This window comes from Musa acuminata, chromosome BXJ2-2 (assembly GCF_036884655.1).
Source record: "Musa acuminata AAA Group cultivar baxijiao chromosome BXJ2-2, Cavendish_Baxijiao_AAA, whole genome shotgun sequence".
Lineage (NCBI taxonomy): Eukaryota > Viridiplantae > Streptophyta > Magnoliopsida > Zingiberales > Musaceae > Musa > Musa acuminata.
In genome coordinates, this window is record NC_088339.1 from 32,640,029 (window position 1) to 32,664,401 (window position 24,373).

At 38.1% G+C, this 24,373-nt stretch overlaps 4 protein-coding genes across 4 annotated transcripts; 3 read left to right on the forward strand and 1 right to left on the reverse strand.

Moving 5' to 3' along the window:
• The first annotated feature begins 72 nt into the window (after positions 1-72).
• LOC103976590 (zinc finger CCCH domain-containing protein 39-like) lies at positions 73-1,507 on the forward strand. Its single transcript, XM_009391857.3, has 2 exons — positions 73-1,067; positions 1,157-1,507. The coding sequence occupies exons 1-2, from the start codon at positions 602-604 to the stop codon at positions 1,369-1,371; spliced, it is 681 nt and encodes a 226-aa protein (XP_009390132.2). The 5' UTR covers positions 73-601; the 3' UTR covers positions 1,372-1,507.
• Positions 1,508-1,782: 275 nt separating this feature from the next.
• Positions 1,783-10,733, forward strand: LOC135606152 (probable cellulose synthase A catalytic subunit 1 [UDP-forming]). The gene is made up of 14 exons (XM_065096981.1): positions 1,783-2,076; positions 3,083-3,278; positions 3,446-3,639; positions 4,430-4,514; positions 4,609-4,795; positions 5,252-5,518; positions 5,609-5,954; positions 6,039-6,176; positions 6,258-6,383; positions 6,511-6,723; positions 6,801-7,068; positions 8,315-8,511; positions 8,604-8,954; positions 9,925-10,733. The coding sequence occupies exons 1-14, from the start codon at positions 1,996-1,998 to the stop codon at positions 10,510-10,512; spliced, it is 3,237 nt and encodes a 1,078-aa protein (XP_064953053.1). The 5' UTR covers positions 1,783-1,995; the 3' UTR covers positions 10,513-10,733.
• A 598-nt stretch (positions 10,734-11,331) lies between these two features.
• Positions 11,332-16,488, forward strand: LOC103976460 (large ribosomal subunit protein eL20z). Its single transcript, XM_009391665.3, has 4 exons — positions 11,332-11,833; positions 13,835-13,922; positions 15,119-15,233; positions 16,297-16,488. The coding sequence occupies exons 1-4, from the start codon at positions 11,347-11,349 to the stop codon at positions 16,354-16,356; spliced, it is 750 nt and encodes a 249-aa protein (XP_009389940.2). The 5' UTR covers positions 11,332-11,346; the 3' UTR covers positions 16,357-16,488.
• Positions 16,489-20,745: 4,257 nt separating this feature from the next.
• LOC103976461 (OPA3-like protein) lies at positions 20,746-24,156 on the reverse strand. Its single transcript, XM_009391666.3, has 4 exons — positions 23,812-24,156; positions 21,967-22,101; positions 21,590-21,676; positions 20,746-21,159 (listed from the first exon to the last, which is right to left on the reverse strand). Exons 1-4 carry the CDS (start codon positions 23,938-23,940, stop codon positions 21,004-21,006), a joined length of 507 nt encoding a protein of 168 aa, XP_009389941.2. The 5' UTR covers positions 23,941-24,156; the 3' UTR covers positions 20,746-21,003.
• Between the last annotated feature and the right edge of the window lie 217 nt (positions 24,157-24,373).

Below are 24,373 nucleotides of genomic sequence, written 5' to 3' on the forward strand. Positions count from 1 at the left end.
GAATTTAGTGGCCATGCCTTTGTTTTAATGTAATTTGTTCACATTATAGTCTCCTTTACAGTCGTGTTATGATTAAGGTTTTACTTTTAAATGTTTGATTCAACCTGAATTGTCAAATGGGAATCGGTGATGATAAGATTTGATCTTTAAACCTTGCTATTATAGAGTATATGGAAGTTTGTTATCTGACATCCTCAATCTTTGATAAGTAGATCTGATCTGATATATATATCGTTCGGATGAGATTTCAAATCTTCAATATTTGATAAGTGAGATCGATATATTATCATCAGATTAACATTTTAGATGTAAAATAATATATCTGATGAGATTTGTGACACAAATTATCATCATACATCAACTAGAAGTGCATGCTGAGTCGGATAGGCCTATCTATTGATACAACAGAGTTGGGTAGTAGGACTATTCCAACCGCCACTGGTGTTCCAGTTGGGTTCGGTAGCGGGCGTTTTCCAAGTTGGAGTGAGTAGGATTAAGATTTGTCGTTGATTTGAGCCTTCTTCCCTCTTTTTATCTTGTCCCGAAGCCTGTCTTCCTATCAACCCTCCTCCGTCCGCCGCCGCAGCAGCAGCAAGGATTCATGGAGCCTCCCCCGCCAAAGAAACGTCGGTTCGTCTTACACCCACCACCACAACAACCCCCTACCATGATTCCTCCCGTTCCAAACATGCCTTCATCGATCTCTACGATGCTCCCTCCCCTTCCTCCTCCCGCCATTGACCCAAACCTCGTGTTCTACAAGACTCGACTGTGCCAGAATTTTAGCACCAGGGGCGTCTGCCCCTACGGCCACCTCTGCAGGTTCGCCCACGGACCTGCCGACCTCCGCGAGCCGGTGCCCAACTGGCAGGATATCGCCGGGACGCACAAGACCAAATTGTGCCGGAGCTTTGCCGCCGGTGCCTGCCCTTACGGCGACAGATGCTTGTACTCGCACTCGCATGCACGAGGGAGTGGCTCGGCCGTGAGACCGACGCTGCCTGCAGCGCCTGTAGCCAACGCCAGCCGATCCAACGAGAGATGCGTCTCCGCGCATGGTTCTGCAGGTACACTCGAAGCCAGGCTTTGCTTGCTTTCATGGCTTATTTAGAGTCTGCTTTGTGTTTGATCAGCTGTTGTGTTCTTGTTGGTACAGTGTTGAAGAAGACTCCGATGAGCGTTGCGGAGGCAGCGAAGGATTATTCGGAAGAGGCTACGAGAAGCAGTACTCTTCCCAGATCTGCAAACTCTCCGACCCACGTTGGGACAGGAACACCACCACCACCCAGCTCAGAACCAACATTGAAGTGTTTCCCAAGGTTGCGGAGGATAAAGAAGCTGAACCATATTTACGCAGACTGGATCGATTGATATCTCTCCCCACTTCGAATGGGGACGTACAGTTGACGACGGAAAAATTTTAGATATTTTTTTTCTTTCTTTTTTATGCAATGTAGTTAGTTATCTTAGGATAATTAATTCATAGTGAATCAGATACGTTCTTTCAGTTGACCGATTCTGTAGATTACGAGCCGTTACAAACAAACGACAACAACGACGTCACGTTTCGCCGACACCGACGCATCCAGTCACCACTGTTGCTGTAAGAGACACCAAGCTTTGCCCGAGGAAGCCGACAATGGCTTAGCTGCACCAGTTCACCGACACTTGGCGGTGTCGTGCGCGGTGATCGGACGCTTAAGCATCCATCAAACCCTTCCATCCGACGGCTGCGATTAAACGTATGTTAGTTTATATTTAATTTATTAGTAATATGAGATGAAGGAGGAAAGGACGGCTGAGGAGGATAGGAATCATCGGATGGGGGATTGCGGCAGCGAGTGAGAGACCACCGGTGCGCTTCTTCGGCTCCCATCGGAAGAGATCCCGATCGATTGTTCTCTTCCTCCTCCTCGGTGTAAGGTGATTCTTCTCCAGAGAGTTTGGTGGGCAGCTCGGAGAAAGATCGGATCTGGGTAGGGTGTCGGGAGCGTCATGGAAGCCAATGCGGGAATGGTGGCGGGGTCACACAAGCGGAACGAGTTCGTGATGATTCGGCAGGGAGGAGAAGCTGGGGTGGGTGTTTGCCGTTTTTCGCCTCTTCATCCTGTTACGGATGGCCAAGATCCGACCATTTTTCCTTCTTCTCGATTCTTTTGAAAGAACTGGCATTTTGGTCGGCCTGTTGCTTGGATCAAGTGGTGCACTTTGCGGTTTCTGTGGTTTGACTTCGGGTTCATAATCGTCTTATGCAATTTGTGATGGGTTTTGTTCGGATTGACTGGATTGGAAGGCATATGGTGCCGGTCAATTTGAAGATGTTGCATACCTTTGGTTACTGTTAGGAAAGACCATAATTTTGCCTTTGTTCTGCATTCAAATATCCATTTTGGAATTTCTTCTCTAGTCAGTTTTTGTATGATTTTGAACTGATGTCGACAACCCTATGCGATTCACTGTCTTTCTTGCAGGAAGTATTAGTTAAAAGATTGCTTCGGCATTAAACTTCACCTGATTTAGGGGTGAATCAATCGCTTAATTTTGTTTTGAGTTGGCTGTAACTCTAGTTGCTTGTTGTGGACTCTTGTTAAATTTGCGACTTTGATGCGCTCGACTTTGTTGTCTTCCTTATGTGTTGTTAGATAGATATCAGTCTTCTTTCCTAATTGCGCTTGAAATCCCTGTATTTTGAAAAATGCATAAAGATCCTTTGCTACCCTTTCTTGCCGGCATAGATCTGCATGCCACTTTGTGCTTTATGGACTTGGACTTGATATCGTATCCACTGGTATTTTCATGGTTTGCATGAGACTTCTCTGAAGAAATTGAAATTTGCAGGATCATCTAACTGAAATTATTAATTTGGCAGTTTGGACCAAATTTTGGTCTTGGCTGTCACCAAAATTTTGGTTTCTTGGTTTTTCGTGTTTTATTTAACTGTTTAAATATATTTTGATGAAGTTGTTAGCTTTGCTTATCTCATACACCTGACTTACGTTTACATCATTGGAACATGGACATCTTTTACAAGTTTTCTGATTCCTTTCTCTCCTGATCCTCAATTACGTCTTTCATAATGCAGCCAAAGCTGCTGAAAAAATTTGATGGCCAAGAGTGTCAAATCTGTGGTGATACAGTAGGACTTTCAGACACGGGGGACCTTTTTGTTGCTTGTAATGAGTGTGCCTTCCCAGTCTGCCGAGCTTGTTATGAATATGAGAGGAAGGAAGGGAATAAGTCTTGCCCTCAATGCAAGACTCGGTACAAGAGACACAAAGGTAAGGTCATGGTTTTAATCATTCCACTCACTCCTGAGATTTTAGTTGCATATGAATGTGTAAGCATAAAATGAATCTCTTATGATGCTTCTTTTGATGAAATTCCCATCCGATTATATAATCACAAACCTAGACCTACTTCACTATTTCTGACTTGTGGATTTCAGGTAGTCCTCGAGTTGATGGAGATGATGAGGAAGATGATGTTGATGATCTAGACAATGAGTTCAATTGCAGGCAAGGCAATGTTGAAGCTGGACATACATGGCAACTTCAAGGACCGGCAGAAGATGTTGATTTATCTTCTTCTTTTAGACATGAACCTCAACACCGTATTCCATATTTGACCAGTGGGCAACAGGTAGATTAAAAAGAAATTTACTTCTTCTAGGAAACAATATATTTGGCATTTGTTCATTGTCTTAAACATTGGCTTCATGGGCAAAATAGGGATTGCAATGTTAAAACAGCAAATTTTTGCTTCTGCTAAAATATAGTGATAGACATGGAGCTGCTTTTATGCTAGAAAAATTCTATGTGGGGGAGTAAACAAAGATCATACTAAAATTTGACTATCTAGTTTAACTTTTATTTTATATGCTATGAAGAATGCTGTGACAGTATAAACTAGAAAAGCTAAGATTATATAGATGAATGAGTAGAAAATTAATCGAAGATAACATGTCAATCGATTAAGAAAACCAACTTCATTGGTGAATATTAATGTTGGTTTTTCTCACTCTGGGCATATTAACCTGTATTTACTAATTATGAAAACATCTAATAGACATTCCTAGACTTTTTAGTTCTCAAATGATGAAGAAGCGCTGAGCCACAAAGAATTTTCTAATTAAGAATTTTTTTGTCTTTATTGTTTCTAAAGATAACTTCTGTGAAAGAGAATGATCGAAGTTTCTTTTCGGCTTAAGCTCTCATTAGATTTGATTCCCTTTAGGACACGTAGAATAGCAAAAATGATGATAAGATCTCCCGAAGATCTCCAGAACTCAAGAAACACAGCTCAAACAAAATTGTTTAAGAGCCTTCATCAAATCTATAGCTAAGTCACTGTCCAAAGCTATAACAGTAAATATGATGTCCATTGTTGGTCAACCTTTTGCTTGGTCTTACCATTAAACCAATATGTTTAGGTTTCTGGGGAGGTCCCTGATGCAACACCTGATCGCCATTCTATTCGAAGTCCATCATCAGGTTATGTAGATCCCAGCTTGCCAGGTAACATTAAATCCTCTTTCCATCTGCAAAATAAAACTTATTAATACATGGCATTTAGCTTTCAGTAATTGTTTTCTGGTGAACTATATGGCAGTTCCAGTAAGAATTGTGGACCCTTCCAAAGACTTGAACTCATATGGGCTTGGTAGTGTTGACTGGAAAGAAAGAGTTGAAGGTTGGAAGCTCAAACAGGACAAAACCATAATGCATGTGACCAACAAATACAATGATGGCAAAGGAGATATGGAAGGAACTGGTTCAAATGGTGAAGATCTGCAAATGTATGGACCTTGCATTTTTCCTGATATGGCCTTTTTGAATTGCTTTCTTGATTTTTTTTCCCTTCTGGCTGTTAATCTCTAGTCGTTTCATGTTCCTTTCATTTACATCAGTTCCAGAGCTAGATTTAGATAGTTTCAGTGGTGTGTATTACAAGCAATAAAATTATTCATACAATAAATGCTTATTTTGCAATAAGGTACAAGTATAGGGACAAGCTTTATCATTCAGAAATGCTTGTCATTTTATATTTCTATTTATCAAATGATGCAATATGTAGATATCTGTCCACAGTTTGACCAAGTCCATTGTAAGTATAACTTGTCTTTGAACTGTGCATCTCAGCCCACCTCTAATTTTCAGCCATAGGTAATTTCTGGTATGTGCTAAGAATTGCTGCCTTATTCATGATGCTTCAACATATAATCATACATCTGATATTTGAATTCCCTTTGTAGGGTCGATGATGCTCGGCAACCTTTAAGCCGTATAGTACCAATTCCTTCTAGCCAACTTAACCTCTACCGTGTGGTCATCATACTTCGGCTCATCATTTTATGTTTCTTCTTCCAATATCGTGTAACTCATCCGGTACATGATGCTTATCCTTTGTGGCTAACATCGGTCATTTGTGAGATATGGTTTGCTTTGTCATGGCTTCTTGATCAGTTTCCAAAATGGTATCCAATCAACCGTGAGACATACCTTGATAGGCTTGCCTTGAGGTCAGTGATCATGTCTTGTTCTTTTTCTCTATTGAACATAATATTCTTCATGTTTTTTCTATAATGATTCTTCACAATACACATTTGCAGATATGATAGGGAAGGGGAACCATCACAATTAGCTCCTGTTGATGTTTTTGTCAGTACAGTGGATCCTTTGAAGGAACCTCCTCTTATAACAGCCAACACAGTGTTGTCTATTCTTGCTGTGGATTACCCTGTTGACAAAGTCTCATGTTATGTTTCTGATGATGGTTCAGCAATGCTTACTTTTGAAGCACTGTCAGAGACTGCTGAATTTGCAAGAAAGTGGGTACCTTTTTGCAAGAAGCATAATATTGAACCCAGGGCCCCTGAGTTTTATTTTGCTCAGAAGATAGATTACCTTAAAGACAAGATTCAACCTTCTTTTGTGAAAGAACGACGTGCAATGAAGGCAAGGATGGAAACTAGATGCACGTATATCCTCTAAGATTTTGACTACTAGATTATATTGACCCATGGATCATTCCATTTTCAGAGAGAATATGAGGAATTCAAGGTACGGATAAATGCTCTTGTTGCCAAAGCACAAAAAACTCCAGAAGAAGGTTGGACAATGCAGGATGGAACTCCCTGGCCTGGAAATAACCCAAGAGATCATCCGGGCATGATACAGGTTCCATATACTTTTTTCGCAACTTCATTCCACTGTTTTACCTCTTTTTCTTTATATTATCTTTTTGTCGGTTGAATGTAGGTCTTTTTAGGGCACAGCGGAGGTCTTGATACAGATGGCAATGAGCTACCTCGCCTAGTATATGTTTCCCGTGAGAAGAGACCGGGTTTCCAACATCACAAAAAGGCTGGTGCAATGAATGCCTTGGTTTGTGTCCTTCACTCGATACTTGCACTCTCAGTGTGATTTAATGTTGCTTTCTTGCTTGGTGTTTCTAACATATCTAAGCATGCTGATGGATGTTTTAACCTGTAATTTCTGTCATGCTGGTCAGATTCGAGTATCTGCTGTCTTGACCAATGGCGCCTATCTTCTCAATGTGGATTGTGATCATTACTTCAACAACAGCAAAGCTCTCCGGGAAGCAATGTGTTTTATGATGGATCCTGCACTAGGAAAGAAGACATGCTATGTTCAGTTCCCTCAACGATTTGATGGCATTGATTTGCATGATCGATATGCCAATCGGAACATTGTGTTTTTTGATGTAAGAAATATACCAATGGTTCAGTGCACTAGTCATAGTGGAAAGAATCTTTTTCTTACTAGTATCATGTTTTGCAGATCAACTTGAAAGGTTTGGATGGCATCCAGGGTCCTGTCTATGTGGGGACAGGATGCTGTTTTAACAGGCAGGCCTTGTATGGTTATGATCCTGTATTAACCGAGGCTGATTTGGAACCAAACATTGTGTTCAAGAGCTGTTGTGGTTCAAGGAAAAAACGAAAGGGAGGAAATAAGAGCTACATTGATAATAAAAAAAGGGCTATGATGAGATCTGAATCTTCAGTTCCCATCTTCAATATGGAAGACATGGAGGAGGGAATAGAAGGTAGTAATTTGTTCTATTGTTGTATCTAAATTGTTGGTTAGCAAGACCTGAACTAACTAGTACAACTCTCATAATTTACTGTTGATGACTTTCCTGTGCTGGTAATAACTTCACAAGATATTGGATGCTTTTCAATCTATCGATATTGATGAAGATTTATATAAAGCATGGATATGGACATTAGATACCAATATGATAGTAACATGGTATATCAAATATACAGAGAAGAAGACAGCAAGAACTTACGATAACTGTGGCAAGATCATTTCATATATCTCATTAATCATTGTTGTACAATATGTATAACATGTGGACAATCTATCTAATGATTTGTTTAGATCTAGGAGAAAGTAATTGATAAGTATGATATGATAACCAATTTGGAGCACTAATGCTTCATAATTTGCAGTATTGTGTTTATTGGTGACAAAGAGGAACTTCACAAGTGTAAATGTTTTTTCTATCTAACAGTATGACTGGAACTTTGCCAGTAGTGTCAGTTGGTGGTGAAGAAACTAAAACTCTTAATACTCTTGATATTGTTGGTTTTCCGCATATGTTTGATACCTCTGTCCAATTTTTAAATGATCTACACGTCCGCCTAATTTATTTCTTGGAGTTTGACTCATATTGTTGATCTTTGAACATGGCAATGATTCTTTAGCAATATGTTTCTTCTTTGTTAAGGTCAATCTCTAGCATTGTGAACATTTTGCACTTCACCACAACCACATCCATGCATATTTTCTGTGTGCACTATTCCTTTTCTTTATGAGGCATCATGCAAACTTTCAATGAAACCCAAATGTCATTTGTATTTTTAAGCCAGATATGGATTTATATTTGATCTCATGATCTAGGAAGTGAAACAATCAAATTACCCTTGATTTGAATTGGATATGTTGATCACTAGTATGTTTTGTGTACCTAAGTGAATGCATAATCACTGGAAATCACATATTATCTTTTAGTTTCTCATTATTGTTGATATGATTATGAACAAGACAGCCTTTTAGAGCATGTTGTTTGTTAGCCACAACCATGATCTTTTGTGCCTGAGAAACTTACAGAGTATCTACTTTAATTTACAAAAGATTCTTCACATTGAAAAACCATCCTTTTTCTGCTGAATAAATTCCTCCTCTACATGTAAAGAACACTTTTGTTATGTTCTTTTCTCTTTTTTTCCTGCATCTTGACAATATATTGTCAAGTTTGAATTATGTCTATTTATTTGGCTCTCAAGGTTATGAGGATGAGAGATCACTGCTCATGTCTCAGAGGAGCTTGGAAAAGCAATTTGGTCAGTCACCAATTTTCATTGCATCTACCTTCATGGAGCAGGGAGGCATACCACCATCCACGGATCCAGCGTCTCTTCTGAAAGAAGCCATACATGTTATTAGCTGTGGGTACGAAGACAAAACTGAATGGGGAAAAGAGGTTAATCTAACATACACACTCTGTTACCTTCTAGTATGTTTTAGCTCTCTATTAAATAAGTTGATGATTTTTGTTTGTTCACCTACTTTCAGATTGGCTGGATATATGGATCTGTTACTGAGGATATTCTTACTGGTTTTAAGATGCATGCTCGTGGATGGATTTCAATTTATTGCATGCCTCCCCGCCCTGCATTCAAGGGTTCTGCCCCAATCAATCTTTCTGATCGTCTCAACCAAGTGTTGCGGTGGGCCTTGGGATCAATTGAAATCCTGCTCAGTAGACATTGCCCTATATGGTATGGTTACAATGGAAGATTGAAGCTTTTGGAGAGGGTGGCATACATTAATACCATAGTTTATCCAATCACGTCAATCCCACTGATTGCCTATTGTGTTCTTCCTGCTATTTGCCTTCTCACAGGAAAATTTATTATTCCAGAGGTTAGCTTCTTTTATTACAGCTATCATTAGACTCTCATTTGATTTCTTGTGCATGCAATTTTGGTTTAGTTTCTTTGACCGTTTGCATGACTAATAATGAGTAACCGATCTAGATGTCACCTTTGTTAGTGTGAATTCTGGGAGGCTATATACGGCATTACAGTATTATTGAGAACTAGCTTATATTGACCAGTTTGACATTTTATAGTTCTCACATTCTGTTGGATATTAGCACCTATTATTCCTTAGTCAATAGACCCTGGTGCAAAGTGGATGAGCTTATGCAGTATCATGATCTGGCTCGATGGAGTAACTAATCAATTAAATTGATGAGTCTGAGACACTTGCTCAACATGCTTAAGTCCAATTTGTCAATGATAGGCCCATCTAGCCTTATAAGCCTATCTAAACCTCGATACGACTAAACTGGGGTATTCCACAATCCATTATTTCCTCAAGGCAAAAGCGTAAACAAGCATGTCATAGTAATGCACCTGAAAAAAATTCCATGTTGTGCCGCACATCATGCTTCAGGAAATTGAACAGCAGAAGCACTTATAAAAACTTCAGTAAGAACTTTACTTAATTTACTCTCTCGAAATCCACCCAAATTCACTTTATGGTTTGCAGTAAAAAACAGATTACTGATCTAGACCTAATATGTTGGTGTTTTGGTGCAAGCTTACGGTTGTTATCTTGCTTGTAGAGGAGACATTCTTTTTCACATACATATGCAATAGTTGTTCGATCCTTCATGCCAAAATGTGTGAAGTCAGGATTTGATCTGCAATCACCATCACACAAATGGCTTCATGTTCATTTCTTTCTGGGTGATTTCAAATGTGGTCCCTTTTTTTTTTTACATTTTGACTTTAGCAGTTGCAATCAATGCAATTTCATTCTTTATTTCAACTGGCACCTTTTACATTGCCAAGGTTGCTTCTGATCCTACTATCCATCCATTGTGCAGATAAGCAATTATGCAGGAATGTGGTTCATTCTGCTCTTCATCTCAATCTTCGCTACTGGAATTCTTGAACTCAGGTGGAGCGGGGTCGGGATTGAGGACTGGTGGAGGAATGAGCAGTTTTGGGTGATTGGAGGAACATCAGCCCACCTGTTTGCCGTGTTCCAGGGTCTGCTTAAGGTGTTAGCAGGGATAGACACCAGCTTCACGGTCACATCCAAGTCTTCAGATGACGACGGAGACTTTGCTGAGTTGTATGTGTTCAAGTGGACGAGTCTCCTCGTTCCCCCAACTACTGTCTTGGTCATCAACATGGTAGGAATCGTGGCAGGCGTCTCTTATGCCATCAACAGCGGCTACCAGTCATGGGGTCCTCTGTTCGGAAGGCTGTTCTTCGCATTTTGGGTGATTGCACATCTATATCCCTTCCTCAAGGGGCTTATGGGCCGGCAAAACCGAACACCTACAATTGTCATTGTGTGGTCCATTCTCCTTGCCTCAATCTTCTCATTGCTCTGGGTACACATTGATCCATTTACTTCTTCCACACAAAAGGCTGCGGTCATGGGACAGTGTGGTGTCAATTGCTGATCCTTCCATGTCAAGTTGGTTTCTCTGGGTGCTGGTGCTCATATGAAGAGGCAAAGCTTGTGTGGTATAGATGTTTAAGTTATGTATGTTTTTTTGTTCTCATAAAATGATTACTTGGTTTCTGTAATATTCAAGCCGCTGTAGTTGTCATTGTAAGATTCCACCTTTTTTTTCTTTTTGTGTATGATATGAATAGATCTGATGAGGACTTTGTTAGTGTACCACTGTGTGTTAAAACAGAGTTTGCTAGTGTTTCTCAATGATATCATGAACAATATTCATATGAAAGAAGGACAAGAAGGTGAACTAATGATATTGACGATTATTTCTCTTGCATGCAATAGTTATTGGAGAACTAATGTGATCTTTCTACGTTCATGGAAGAATAATGTTCTTCTGAAGCATAACAACTTTGTCGTGGATAAAGAAAACATTATTGCATGATTCAAAATATCGAATTAGTTCTTTTCTGTGACATTTTATTATTCAAAAGAAGAAAATTCATATCATTTTTCCGCTGTCTTATTATTCTTCGGAAACAAACTATATTAAAATAAATTCCCAACAATCATAGTATTTAATTTAATATGCCAACAAAGTCTACTCTCATTTTTGCGGGTCCCACAATAATCAAGGCGGTACACGTACGAGCCTTGGCGAATACCACGAGTCGAGATGATCGTACTTTTGGGTCCCACGGAAGTCTCCAAAGATAGCCCGGGTAAGTTCAAGCGGGGAACAACAGCGGGCTGAGGAATGTATAGCTCATTTCAGCTGCCATTGGCGCAATAGCGAGATTTCCATTGAGAGAAAAAACAATAACACTATTCCTACATGCGTCCTCGTACCTACAAATCTACCTGCCTCATTAGTGGAGTGGGAAACGGCTCCTCGAGTGGGTCCCGCCAAAGTTCCTTGTTAAACCCCAATAAAAGGCGGGTATCGAACAGGTCGTGGAAAGACTGGTGGAAGTTGCATGGCTCATTTAAGAATGCAGGTCAAAATGGAATCCCATTCACCGGATCAAACGGCGACACAGGCAAATCTAAATCAGATCGGGGAGAAAGAACGAAGCAGCAGCAGCAGCCAACGAGGAAGAGGAGAACCAGGGGAAGAGGAAGAAGGATGAGCGAGGAGGAAGGCAGGAGCAAAGGGGGACCGCAGCAATACGGCACCTTCCAGGGCGCCCCCAACTACGCCCAGCCCGCCATCGGCTTCCCCCAGCCGGTGCCTCCCCCGGGCCACACCGCTGCGCACCCTTTCCCTCCGCCTCAGCAGTCTGGTCCTGCCTATTACGCCCGCGGTTACCACGCTGTCCCGGGTACGCCCTCGGTCCGCCTTATCGCCTGCGAAAAATGCTTCTTTTTCGTGAATCTCCTTGGCAGTCGATATGCTTCGATGTCTTCTCTCTTTCATGCCTAATTTGCTCGTTTATGAGTACTTCCTTTCTTTTAAGGACAAGAATTTCTTGGAATATAGATGGATTATAAGTCTGTTAGAAGTCATTTTCGAAATGATCGTCGGAATTTATAGCGGGGGAGAGGGTTTAAAGATAATATAGAGCTTAATTTAATCGAAACTGGGGCAACATGTCTTCAGCTTGATGGGATCAACTCGGATCTGACTGCTTCCTTTGTGTTCTTCATGCAGAGATTTTGGTGCTTTGATAGGCAAGATCTTTGTACGTATATAAACAGTTGCAATGAGAGCGGCTTCTTTGTTGATTCCTTGCTGTCCATTACTCTAGTCTTAATGCAGATTTTGTGTGCAGCAGAGTGGAGGACAGAGCCATTTTGACGGTTGATCAAATTGACTACGCTTGATCACTGTAGATATCTTAATTCAATATCAAAATTATAATCCACAAACTCAGATCATTTGATCGATTCTTCTTCTTTGTTAACCTTTCATGATAGGATGCAGCCTAACTTCACATCTTTTACAGTAAGATGTTTCCTCTTCTTAAAATGCTTACCACTATTTGATATTATATACAGAAAGATATACCGAAATTAAAATCATTTTTACTCGCGCTCGAGCCATATGAGTAGAAAAACCTCCTATACATTTCTTTTTTTTTTTTGGGGGGGGGGGGGGGGGGGATTGTTTATGTACATCTATCCCAATGAGCCATCTATCAAATTGTTGCAATTGATGTTTGATCCTGAAGATAAGGAAGAGATCTTCAAAAAGTGGGTTTTTATATTACCTTTCGGGATAGGAAGCATAAAAAATTTGTACATCTATATTACCTTTCAGGATAGGAAGCATACAAAAATAGTACATCCTGCCCAACTTTTCTTTGACATGGTTATCACTAAAGAACTGACATTTTACCAGGAGATAGTGAACCTTGTGTTGATTAGCCATGGGATGTTGTTGATCCACCACATCTGGATCAAGTTGGCCTTTGGTAAATGCTAGTGAAGAATTTGTGTCTGTTTCAAAGTAGAAGAATTTGTCACACATGACAGAGAGGAAAACCAGGTCAAAGGGATGGGGAGACAGAACTTTGTGGGATTTAGGTGAAATATGACAAAAGTTGCAAAAACTTCAGAGCAAAAAACAATAAGGTTATGAAGGGAAGATCCTATCTTCTTTTGAAGTGTCAAAGACCAAAATATGATTGTGATTTTCATGTTCATTGCTATTCTTATCATTTAAAAAATTACTTCTTGAACAAATTCTTTATCAATATTATTTGGTTGTAATCCTCCATAATTTCTGCTCTGTGCACAAAACTATTGCTTTCCCTTACACTTAATGGAATAACTGGCAGACAAAAGTCCAGGTACAGTTTATTGGCTTTGTGAGAATTAGGTGAGAATCTGACTGTTTCAGCATGAGATAACTACTTGACACTATCCAAAATATACTTATCAAAATTTAGATGTTTCAGGTCCTTCCTGTTTGCCATTAGCATCCTTTAGTTTTCAATGGTGTGTTCCTTAATTTGCTAAAGGTGTTCTGCAAGATTTTGATGTAACTTTGTTATGTTCCAGTTGTTTATTTCTGAGTACCTTTTGCCTGATAGTTTATTCACCTTCTCTCAATGCATTTGACTGACTGAAAGCACAAAGTTCAAAATTGATGTTCAATCCTGTTCGCTTGTAAATTCTGTTCATGGTTTAGACAAGTTATCTATTATTGTTCACCATGAATTTTTATGGCTGCATTGATATATTTTGAAAAGGAATTTTTTTTTATTATATTCACTGAAAGCTTTTGCATCACTAGTATAAACTTAGATGATTTATGGTATTCTGTTATTCTGCATACGCTGATGTATCTATTGTTTCCTGACTTATTGATCATTTTTAAGGTTATGCACCTGTTATTGAAGTTGTTGAAGGAACACCATTGAGACAGCCACGTCTCGCTTGTTGTGGCTTGGGCATCGGTTGGCTTTTGTATGTGAATCTTACATTTACTTTCTCAATACGTCTGTAATATATATCTACATCAAATCTTTATGTTTATATGTGTATATGTATATACGTGTAGCAATTTCTTTCCAAGTGGTTAGTGATGAAAGCGAGATTTAATCCAAGACCTTAAGATTGTTATTAGCTAACTAGCTGACATCTTAAAAAAAAAAATTATAGGTTGAGATTTTGAATTTAGGTAAATGCGTCTGACCCATCATCATCAACAATAATATTTTAGATATAAAAAAATATATAGAATGATGTTTGAATACCCTTAATATAATATAAGTGAATTAGGTATGCCATCAAACTAATATTTTATATATTAAAATTTGTACAATGAGATTTCAAACCCCTAACTTAAGGTAAGTGAATTGGACACACCATCCTCAGGAGGATTGAGGTGTATAATATATCATATACTTGTATACATAAGTAAAGTTAAGCTAAAATTATATTGGGAGGATTAAGGCCTCAATTGTATCAACTTTATATAAATAATGAAGACTCCAAATTTAATTGACTTCAATCAACATAATCTATGATGTTCAGTGTTCATTAGATTAACAAGAAATAAATGGTGTGAAAATATATTCATGCGTGGAAGTATGACCCTGACAATCTCAATTAATGAACCAAATGATTGATACTTCTAAACTGTTGATAAAATCAAAATATGTTCTGTTATCACTACTAATCATTTTGTCAACTTGAAGCACAAGTTAGAATGATTTAAAAAGTATGATATTTTTATTTATAGGTTTTTTATAAATCATAGATTATGCTCATTGTTCGGTGGAGAGGATATATAATTTGAAGCCATCATGATTTGACTTTTGAGGCAACAGGCTTGAAAGCCTATATATATATGTATGTATATATATATATATGTATATATATATATATGTATACATATATATGTATATACATATATGTATACATATATATGTATATACATATATGTATACATATATATGTATATACATATATGTATACATATATATGTATATACATATATGTATACATATATACATACATATGTATAATGTGTGTGTTTGTGTGTGCATACTTATATGTGTGCATCTATACCTACCTTGTTTTTTAATCTTTCAAATATTTTTTTGTCATTTCTTAGTACGTTTGGAAGGCTAATGACATGTATTTTTCATTTCTGGAAGGTTCATAGTTGGTTTCTTTCTACCTGCCATTCCGTGGTATGTTGGATCTTTTATTCTACTTTGTGTTAGAGTAGACTACCGAGAGAAGCCAGGCCTAGTTGCTTGCACAATTGCAGTAAGTGATTTTTTAAAAATTTGTATTCATTGTGAACTCGTTTTTGTTTCATCATTTTGATTTTTGTTTCCTTCAAATTCAGCTAAACTTTACTTGTCATTGACTGTGAACAACATACCTAGCTGCAATGATATACTAACCGTTGCTTAGTAATTCCAAATTGATATTTTCCTAGTTGCATTTAAAGTTCAAAATTGTATTTGTTATTTTTGCAGATTAAATCTATACCAGTATTTTGAAACAAGGGCATCATGGTACTCATCTTTTAGTAAAAAAATTATCTAACTTAATTATGAAGACTTCACAAAATCTCATACAAAAAATATGGAGATTAGATTCAAACACTCATTCCTCTCACAACACCATCACTACCTGGCCCTTTGGTGATTATTTTTCTCTCATTCACATTGGGTCAATCCTTTCCATACATTTTGGGTTAAAAAGACTTCGTGACACCTCAATTGAGTCTCGCTCTTCTAATATTAACTCGGGCATAAGTATTTTGGACCAATGATTAAATCTATCAAGTATCAGTAATTTTATATCTTGGTGATGAATTTGCACAGGATTTTGTCCTTACCGTTGGCCATACAGTTTTTCTAATTATTGTGTGCTGCTGGCCTCTAGATATGAAACCTGCATTGAATGAGAACAGGATTTTGTCCAAACACTACCATATTATTTGCTTCTTATAATTATTTTGTGCTACTTACCTTGGCATGAGTTTGACACAGGATTGGTCTGACAGACTATTTCATGCCTTTTTATCTGTTGAACCATGGTTTTAATAGATGACTGCTTAAGGCAGTGGTGTTGGTCTTAAAACATAAGAATATACACAGACTCTTTTCATTACATTTGTGTGCATATTGAAGAATAATCATGACACTTGATAATGTTATGAGGTTAAACTAGATTCTAACTTCTACAAATTCAGTTGAGGATACATTTTAGTAGTGAACAGCATCTTAGAACTTACTTTTGACCACCTCATGTGTCCGTGAATAGATTTAATTCAAGGCGATATTTTCTCATGAGGATTGTAATGTTATTCTATGAGCAGGCCATCCTTGCTGCAATTGCTGCTACTGTTGGTGCAACCAAGGGAGCTGATGTGTGGTGATAAATGGTGTGATTATTGTGTATATGCATTCTTTCCTGTCTCTATACCTTGACTCTAGCAAAAATATTAGTTGGTGTTGTGGATGTACTTGTAATATGTCATGGTTCCTCAATAAATCACTGATTCCTTGTATTTTAAGCTGTAGTGGTCTTATTTGTTTGAATGTTCATACTTCCTATGGGAAAGACTTATTGTGGATTGGGTTCTTCCACAAGGTTTTCAGAGTAGGTAATTAAAGGTGTGTTTTGGGATAAGGTCTTAGTCCTCTCTACTTTAACCAATATAAAAAAGGGGATGTCGAGATAGTTATCATTATCAGCTTGGATATTGACTCGGTCAAGTCTTGATTTCAACTGATCCAACCTTACTAATTTAATTTTTTTATGAAAGCTAAAAATATAATAATGCATTATGTTAAGAATTATAAAAATACATATAATATGTTTGGTGGAGACAACTATGACATTTGAGTAATGTTTATGTATATTCGTATCTTTTTGTTTTGTTTATATTTTATACCGTGATATTTTGATTGATTTTTATAATTATTTCAAGCTTAGATAAAACTGTCTAGAAACAAACGATAATTATTTTAGGAGTTTTTTAGCTTCGCAGAGGTGAGGATTATTAGTCAGCATAACACCCAAGAGTTACATGGGTGGCACATGATTGGATGGGCCTTTTTACCTTCTTGGTTCGTTGTCTTGTTTCGTAATAATGCCATATGAGCACTTGTGAGGACTTCTGATCACGATGGACCACCTTGGACCTCTTGTCACACGATTATTTAGAGCTTGTGAAGTCTAAGTTTATAATTTATATTGTCTATCAAGTGTTTGTTGAAATGATGAATCTTAAATTTAAATGCTTCATCTAATCCGTCTTCTCTTTTGCAAATCCTTAAGGGATCATAAGAGATTTCAGAGAGGTTAACTTTATGTGGTGGGACACGTAAGAGTGTCACACAATTTAGACAAAACCAGCTAGGTCCATGATAGATGGTATCAAAGCGGAATAAGCACACTTAGAAATACTTGGCATACAAACATGAGAGACCTAAGAGTTGTGTTGAGGGCATCTAGCATACACGGTTGTTTAAGAGAAATGTGCGTTGAGATGTAGAGAAAGGAGTTACTCAGAAGAACCGGCATATGAGATTGACATTCAGAGAAATGACCAACCCTTCGTATGAGAGATACCACGAGGATAAGTGAGATGAGAAGAACACGTAGCACATAAAGGTTGGCATAGCTGAGTTCTAGCTATGGCTCAACGTTGACAACAAAACTTGATGGTGCTCAAGACAAGCGGAGCACTTAGCAAAGGATGAAACAGTGTTAGGAGGGATAGATTGCTTGGTGATGAAAGAGTTGTACAAAGCTCATAGAGGTGAAGAAAATTGCTAGCTCGAAGAATTCGGTATTGATGCAAGGACTTATATACAGACGATGGATTATCTATGTCCATCCTAAGGCGATTGAAACTTGGCATCATCTCTTCAGCATGTGAAGGATATACCCGTAGAAGGTTGAAGTGTGCAATAAGTTCAACATATTACTAGACCTTGAGGGGTGCAGTGGAGGGTTGTATTGAGGAAGAGTTATAATCTAGCAAGTGCATTTGCAGTGGTAGAACAATACATAATTTGTTCAGTAGTATGAGGTAGTCTAAGGTGATGGTGGTCTTCAAAACTTTCAAAGGAAAGAATGTGAAGAGAAAAATTGCTCTGATGGGCAGATTTTTAGGAGGGATAAGTCTCGATTCTTTAGAGGAAGAATCATGTATAACGGACCATACATGTTGAGGAGGGATACCTCAAGACGACAACTCCACAAAGCTCAATGAATCGAGCAAGTTGTTGTATGATCTCGCATAAGGTAATGTGTTAGTAAATACATTGCGAGATCAAGTAAGGGAATGACCCGAGGTAATACCAAATAAATGTACACTTAGAGTCAATGTGGAGATCTGATTTAATGGAGGAATGACCCATGGAATGGTGAGCGTATGTGCTACTATCAACTCAATGCAAATCGAGGAGCGGAGCAACTTGGGTGGAACTTGGTGAAGTGCCTAAGTCATATGAAGGGAGTTAACATAGAAGATGAAACTTGGAGTGGAGGCATAAAACTTACCTTGGATAGAGGTTATGGATATGAACTCTTGTAGAAGCAAGAGCGGGATTATATCATTCCATATCATTCTGATGGAGCGGACTCATCGTGCATGGTGCCAAAGTTAAAAGGAGCTTTGAGACATATACACATTATCTCGACGAAGTATTTAATGAAGGAACTAAGACGACTCAATTTGCGGAGGTGAAGTTAGGGTCAGAAGGCCTTGGCATGGGACAAAGAGGATGTGAAGGCGAATACCCTTGAAACATATGTCACAATGTTGTCATTCAAGTTACCGCGAAGAAAGCGATGTGCAATGGAGATTATGTAAGGGTAGGGACCTAGGATCCAGACAATGATGCACTAATATCAGCAAAGTTGATGGGCTTCGATGGTTACTTTACGATAAACTATTCTAGAGCTATGCTTCATCCAGATGTGACCCAAGAGCGAGTTAATAAAGATCAATTACCAAAGAAGCGAACATAATCGGAGGTGGGGGAGGCCCTACGATGTGTTGGCAAAGGTTACTCATGATGAGATCACAGTCCGAGTTCATCCCACAAAGATCAAATGGAGATATCATCAGGAGACGATATAGTGCAGCGAATCATGGTGGAATAGTATGAGGCAATGCGACATGCACAGGAGAAATCCCGTGAGGGACTTGATCATACGGAGGTATAATCAGGAGCTACCGAAAGCTCTACTTCAGTGAACAACATGACGACATGAAGGTTTACGGATTCGATGAGTGAATGTTATAATATTATAGAGGTTGGTCTTCTTTGTATGTATCAAATTTTGTATCGGATGCAAGCCTTGATCATTAACATATGAGTTTATGTGCCATAGAGGGAAAATTTTGAGTGCAAATACTAATGAGCCTCGTGGGGGAGACATAATTATATAGAGGTATAATCAGTACAGTTGAAGAGTTGAACTATTTCATAACTAATATTTATTTAAAGGAGCTCGACAAGTCCAAGAATAAGATCTAAATAAATATTGTTACCAATGATGTAAATGAGAACAGAATGAGCTCTACAACATAATCTTAGAAGCTATGCATGAAAAAAGTGGAAGACAATAGTAAAATTGCTTTGCACATATTCAAAGACCTTTGGAAGAAAGTGGAAGACAACAATTGTCAAATTCTCACCAATGGTGATCAATTCTACTAAGAGTAGATTGTTTACTTCATTTCCCAACAGAATATCAATTGAAAGCAAAAGTGATGCGAACTTACTTAGATGTGATAATTAAATAGAAGAGGAATCGATGGGTAAATTTTGTGGAGGAAAGACCTAAAAAACTTCAAAGTTGGGAAGGTGATGCTTGTTAAAGCTCCATAGGCATCCAACCAGTTCAAGTGATGCAAGACATTTGAGAGACTAGCGCATAACAAGGAATGTCTCTTTCTTCATTTAAAGGATCCGTGCAAACCAATAAAAATTATCACAACTCGATTGACCTCACACAAAAGCCAATCATTGGCGAGTTGAAGTAGCATGGTATATCAAAGTTCGATTATTTAACAACAATGACAAAGAGTAGTTGAGAGCCAAGAGACACATTGTAATCAGAGCAGATGAGTGAAGATTTAACAAAAGCAAGGAGATGCAGCATCCGCAAAGGCTTCGACAAGAATGTCGAAAGAATAAGTAAGGGAAAATATCATTGACAAAGTTGTAAATAGGGTGTTCAATGTAATGCTCATATATGTACATGTCTCTTAGTTTTGTTCATGCTTTGCACAACATGTAGAAGGCTTGCAGTAAGCTTGACAGCCTCATTTTGATTGGCTTTTGTTATTGTTTAATGCTTGTAAATGTAGGTTATGTATAATCATTACGCAGAGATAATAACCCAAAAATAAGTCATCCAGACAATTATTTTTGATGTTTTCTAGCTCTATAAAGTGGTACGAAGTGTCAATCAATGTAATATCCAAAAGTTACCCGGATGACACGTAACAAGATGGGCATTTTGGATAGTGTCTAGGATTGATTCGTTATCTTATTCCATAGCAATATCATGTGAATACTCGTAAAAACTAGTAAAAACTCTTAACCACAATGAACTACCTTGCACCCTTTATTACGACTATTTAAAGCTTTCGAAATTTAAATTTATAATTTACATTATCTATCGATTGTTTATTAAAATGATTAATTGTGAGATCCTGAATTACAAAATTTCTCTAATTCGTCAAATCATAAAAAGTTGATCACGAACATAGATGTAAAGAGATAGCACAACTCAAGTAAAATAAACTAAATTTGTGACAATAGATCTATTAATCTTCAAGATTACATTAATAATTATTTAATAATTTTTTTCTTTATTTCCAACTCCAGTAGAGAAATAAAGCTTCGTGACACTGTACATTGGCTTGGATGTGTTTCACCGGCGAAGAGTGACTATAGAACATGACCTTCCTACAATCCAACCACTAACACAAGATGCCCTACCTCTCCAATGGAAGCATCAACACCCGGTTTAGCGCCAGCACAGGAATCTTCTCGAGTCATTCGGATGATTTGACGCCTTCGAGTGCGTGAGCATGCCTGAAGTTGAGAATACCTGAAAGGCCTCGTCCCTTGGCAAGCCGTTCGATCTCGCTGATCTTCAGCTTGAGTTGTTCTACTTCTCTCACTAGCTCTTCCTCTTTCTGTTTCATAGCCTTCAAGAACAGAAAAACACATTTTTGTTAGATAACAGAAGACGGCTTAAAGTAAATTATAAGGCTGCAACACTGCATTGATAATATAATGATTAGAACATCTTGACCAAGAGAAACATGCCTCAATAACCAAAACAGAAATGTGTGTTTCTTGCAGTTGACTCGAGTCACATGCCAGAAGACTTATCTGAAGGATGTTCTTTGACCTATTTATGGATTCTTACAAGTAGCACAGGATTGGAAAAGCCAAAAAAGAGAAAAGAACTTCTCTTAATGAATTGCAGTTGTTTTGTAGCTTATATCAACCCCAATTATCTTTCAGGTCCACGTAGATTTTCTAAATGCAACAGAAGTTCCAAAAGAAGAAAAGGAAATAATTTAACAATGTAGAAAAGAAAACATACTTGTGAATGAAAATTTCAGTTATTACCTCAATTTCCTGCCTGCGGATTTCCTCCTTCCTAGCTTCTGACCTTGCACTTCTTTGCACCTCAAATATCAAACCAGCTCCGGCCACCTACCGACCCAAAGAGGCCAAGGCATAGTCAAACAAAATAAAAATGCAAAGTTTCCTCTCATCTATTAGAAAACAGAATCTTCACGACATCAACCATGAGAAATGCATTAGTTATCCTTAGAAGGATCGACACATAAACAGTACACAGGGCAAACTTGCAATCACCAATTCATAAAACAGTTTCTATCGATTGCTGGCACAATAGAGCATCTAGTAATTATCAGCTTCAGTTCAAAATATTAAATTTGCTTGTGGTTTAAGTATATAATCTATTCATGGCATGTACGTACTGAGAAAACGAAGAGTTCTCCAATAAGGTCCGCAGCAGCTTGAACAGCTTTTTCCTCATTTAATGGCTGGATCTCAACGTTGGTTGAATGACCATAAATTCGTCTTTGTATGTTTGTTGTGATGCGATGGTTGGCCTGTTACAGATACATTAAGCGGTAACCATGTTGTTATGCTACTAATGACAATATTTTCAAAGCTAAACTATTTTTTGGAGGATTTTTATGAAAATATAAATAAATGGTTGTAAACCAAGCAACCATTTTCTATACCAATCAGAATATATATCAAATGTGTGATGAAAGATAAAAAGAAGATTACATAATTCACATATAACTTAAGGCTGCAGGATAAATAAAGTGAAACGGGTAGGTTTACTACGGATTGTAGAGAATAATTGTCAGAATAATGATACCAGCTTGGATACATCATGAGAAAATGATTCAAGTATATGACTGGGCTATCATGATTCTGCAATGCTTTAGAATAAAGAAACTGCTACATTTAACCAGTGTCATAAAATGTTGTTGATCTTCTAAGTAAAGCACTTATTTTCTTTTCTACGTAAGTACAGATTTTCTGTCAGTGTAATAATGACCAATAATGCCAAAAGCATAATTACTTCAAAAATGTAAATTTTGCTTTTAACTGTAAAAAGCCAAAGTCAGCTGGGCCAGTTTTTTCGTTACTAAGAAAATAAGAATAAAATTTATAATTAATTGACATTACTTTATAGAGGAAAGGTAACTTCAAAGATAATTTTATAACCACCTCCAATTTCTTTGAGAACACTTTTACAACTGCCAAACGAATTTCCTTTAAGAATACTTTGCCCTCATTCAAGTTCAAGTTTATTATACAAATGGTGGCTCAGATCTCTCATCATCGTATGAGAACCATAATTATAAATCCTCTAACTAGCGGTGTGTAGTTAACAAAGGCCATCACTTAAATGTATTATTTACACTATCAACTTACTATATTCTTATAACTGAAATTCCACCTTGATAGTGCCATGATGTCCCTTGAACCAAACATGTGATGAGCGTCAATAACTATCTCTTAAACTGGATCTCTCTATAAAGAAATGACATAACTGATTCGACTAAAGAAGTCCCTTTTAATGAGTCAACTAGAAATTCATATTTATTTGTCATGAAAATTTTTGAATTTCAAGGATTGAGGTGTATGCTTAAGCAACTCGTAATAATATTTATTCCATTCGTCAAGTACTTCACAACCAAAAACCATAATGTCTCAACTACCTGGGTTTGTCTACATTGTTAATTACTTCAGTACTTCACTATTCATGGAACTTCAAAAAAATGTGAAACCTACAAGTTATAAGAATATCATGAAATTTAGCAATATTGTCGTACAGCACAAAGACAAGTCACATTGATCCATCCTCCAGAAATGGGTTTTCCATGCTATTTTAACTAGTAATTACCAGGTTGTACCACAATTTGTGACTACAAATCCTATAAAAGGATAACATCAAGTTCTACGTGGCCAAAAATGAGGTCAAAGACAGAGCCATTGGCATAGTCTCTAAAAAGTTACCAACTTCAGTAGTGCTTTGAAGTCACCAGCAACCAGATTAAAGAATTTCTCCGATTATGGTATGCATCGATCCACCAATTTACCCACAACACATTTTAATGAGGAGTCAGATAGTAGCTTTATCAACAAGCCAATTTCTAAGCATATGAAAGATCACAAATTTTGATCACTAGGTAGATAAATAAAGGGTTTTGGTCATAATAAGATCTCATCGCCCTAATCGGACCTGATGCTGAGTGTTTCTAAAAGAGGATTCAAACTCGGGGAAATGGAAACTTGAAGACCTGAGCTAGATTAATGATCAGCTGGCGGAACTTTGGATGGAGGCCGGCCTCCTTCTTGAGCCGGTTGGCGATGGGCTTGCAGACCGTCTTCAGAAGCAACGTCCCAAGCTTCACCACCGGCAAGATCATCCTTCCTCTCCGCACTCAACGCGGCCCAGCCGAGCCCTTGGAGAATTCCGGAGGAATCAGGCCAATACGAGGAGGGGAACGAGTGGATTCCCTCCCGACATTTGCGTTTTGTCCCTCGAGCTGGCTGCGGAGCGACGCCGGCCGGGACGGGAAAACCCTATCTCCGTCTCTCTCACACATCTTGAGAAAGCGCTCCCATGAGACAGATGCCGGGTGAGGCAGTGTGTCCCACAAGACTCTCATGTCGTGGCATAAATCGCCCTGCAGTCGTGAAAGATACAGAAGTACGCAGTACTCAACAAAGCAGAACGGTATATTTATACGCTATCAGTTCTGTTCCTGGCGATTACGAGTTACGACACTCCATTTCGAAACAAAATATGGGGGATGTTATCATCAATCGATCATGTCATGTGCGCTGCGCCAATGTATG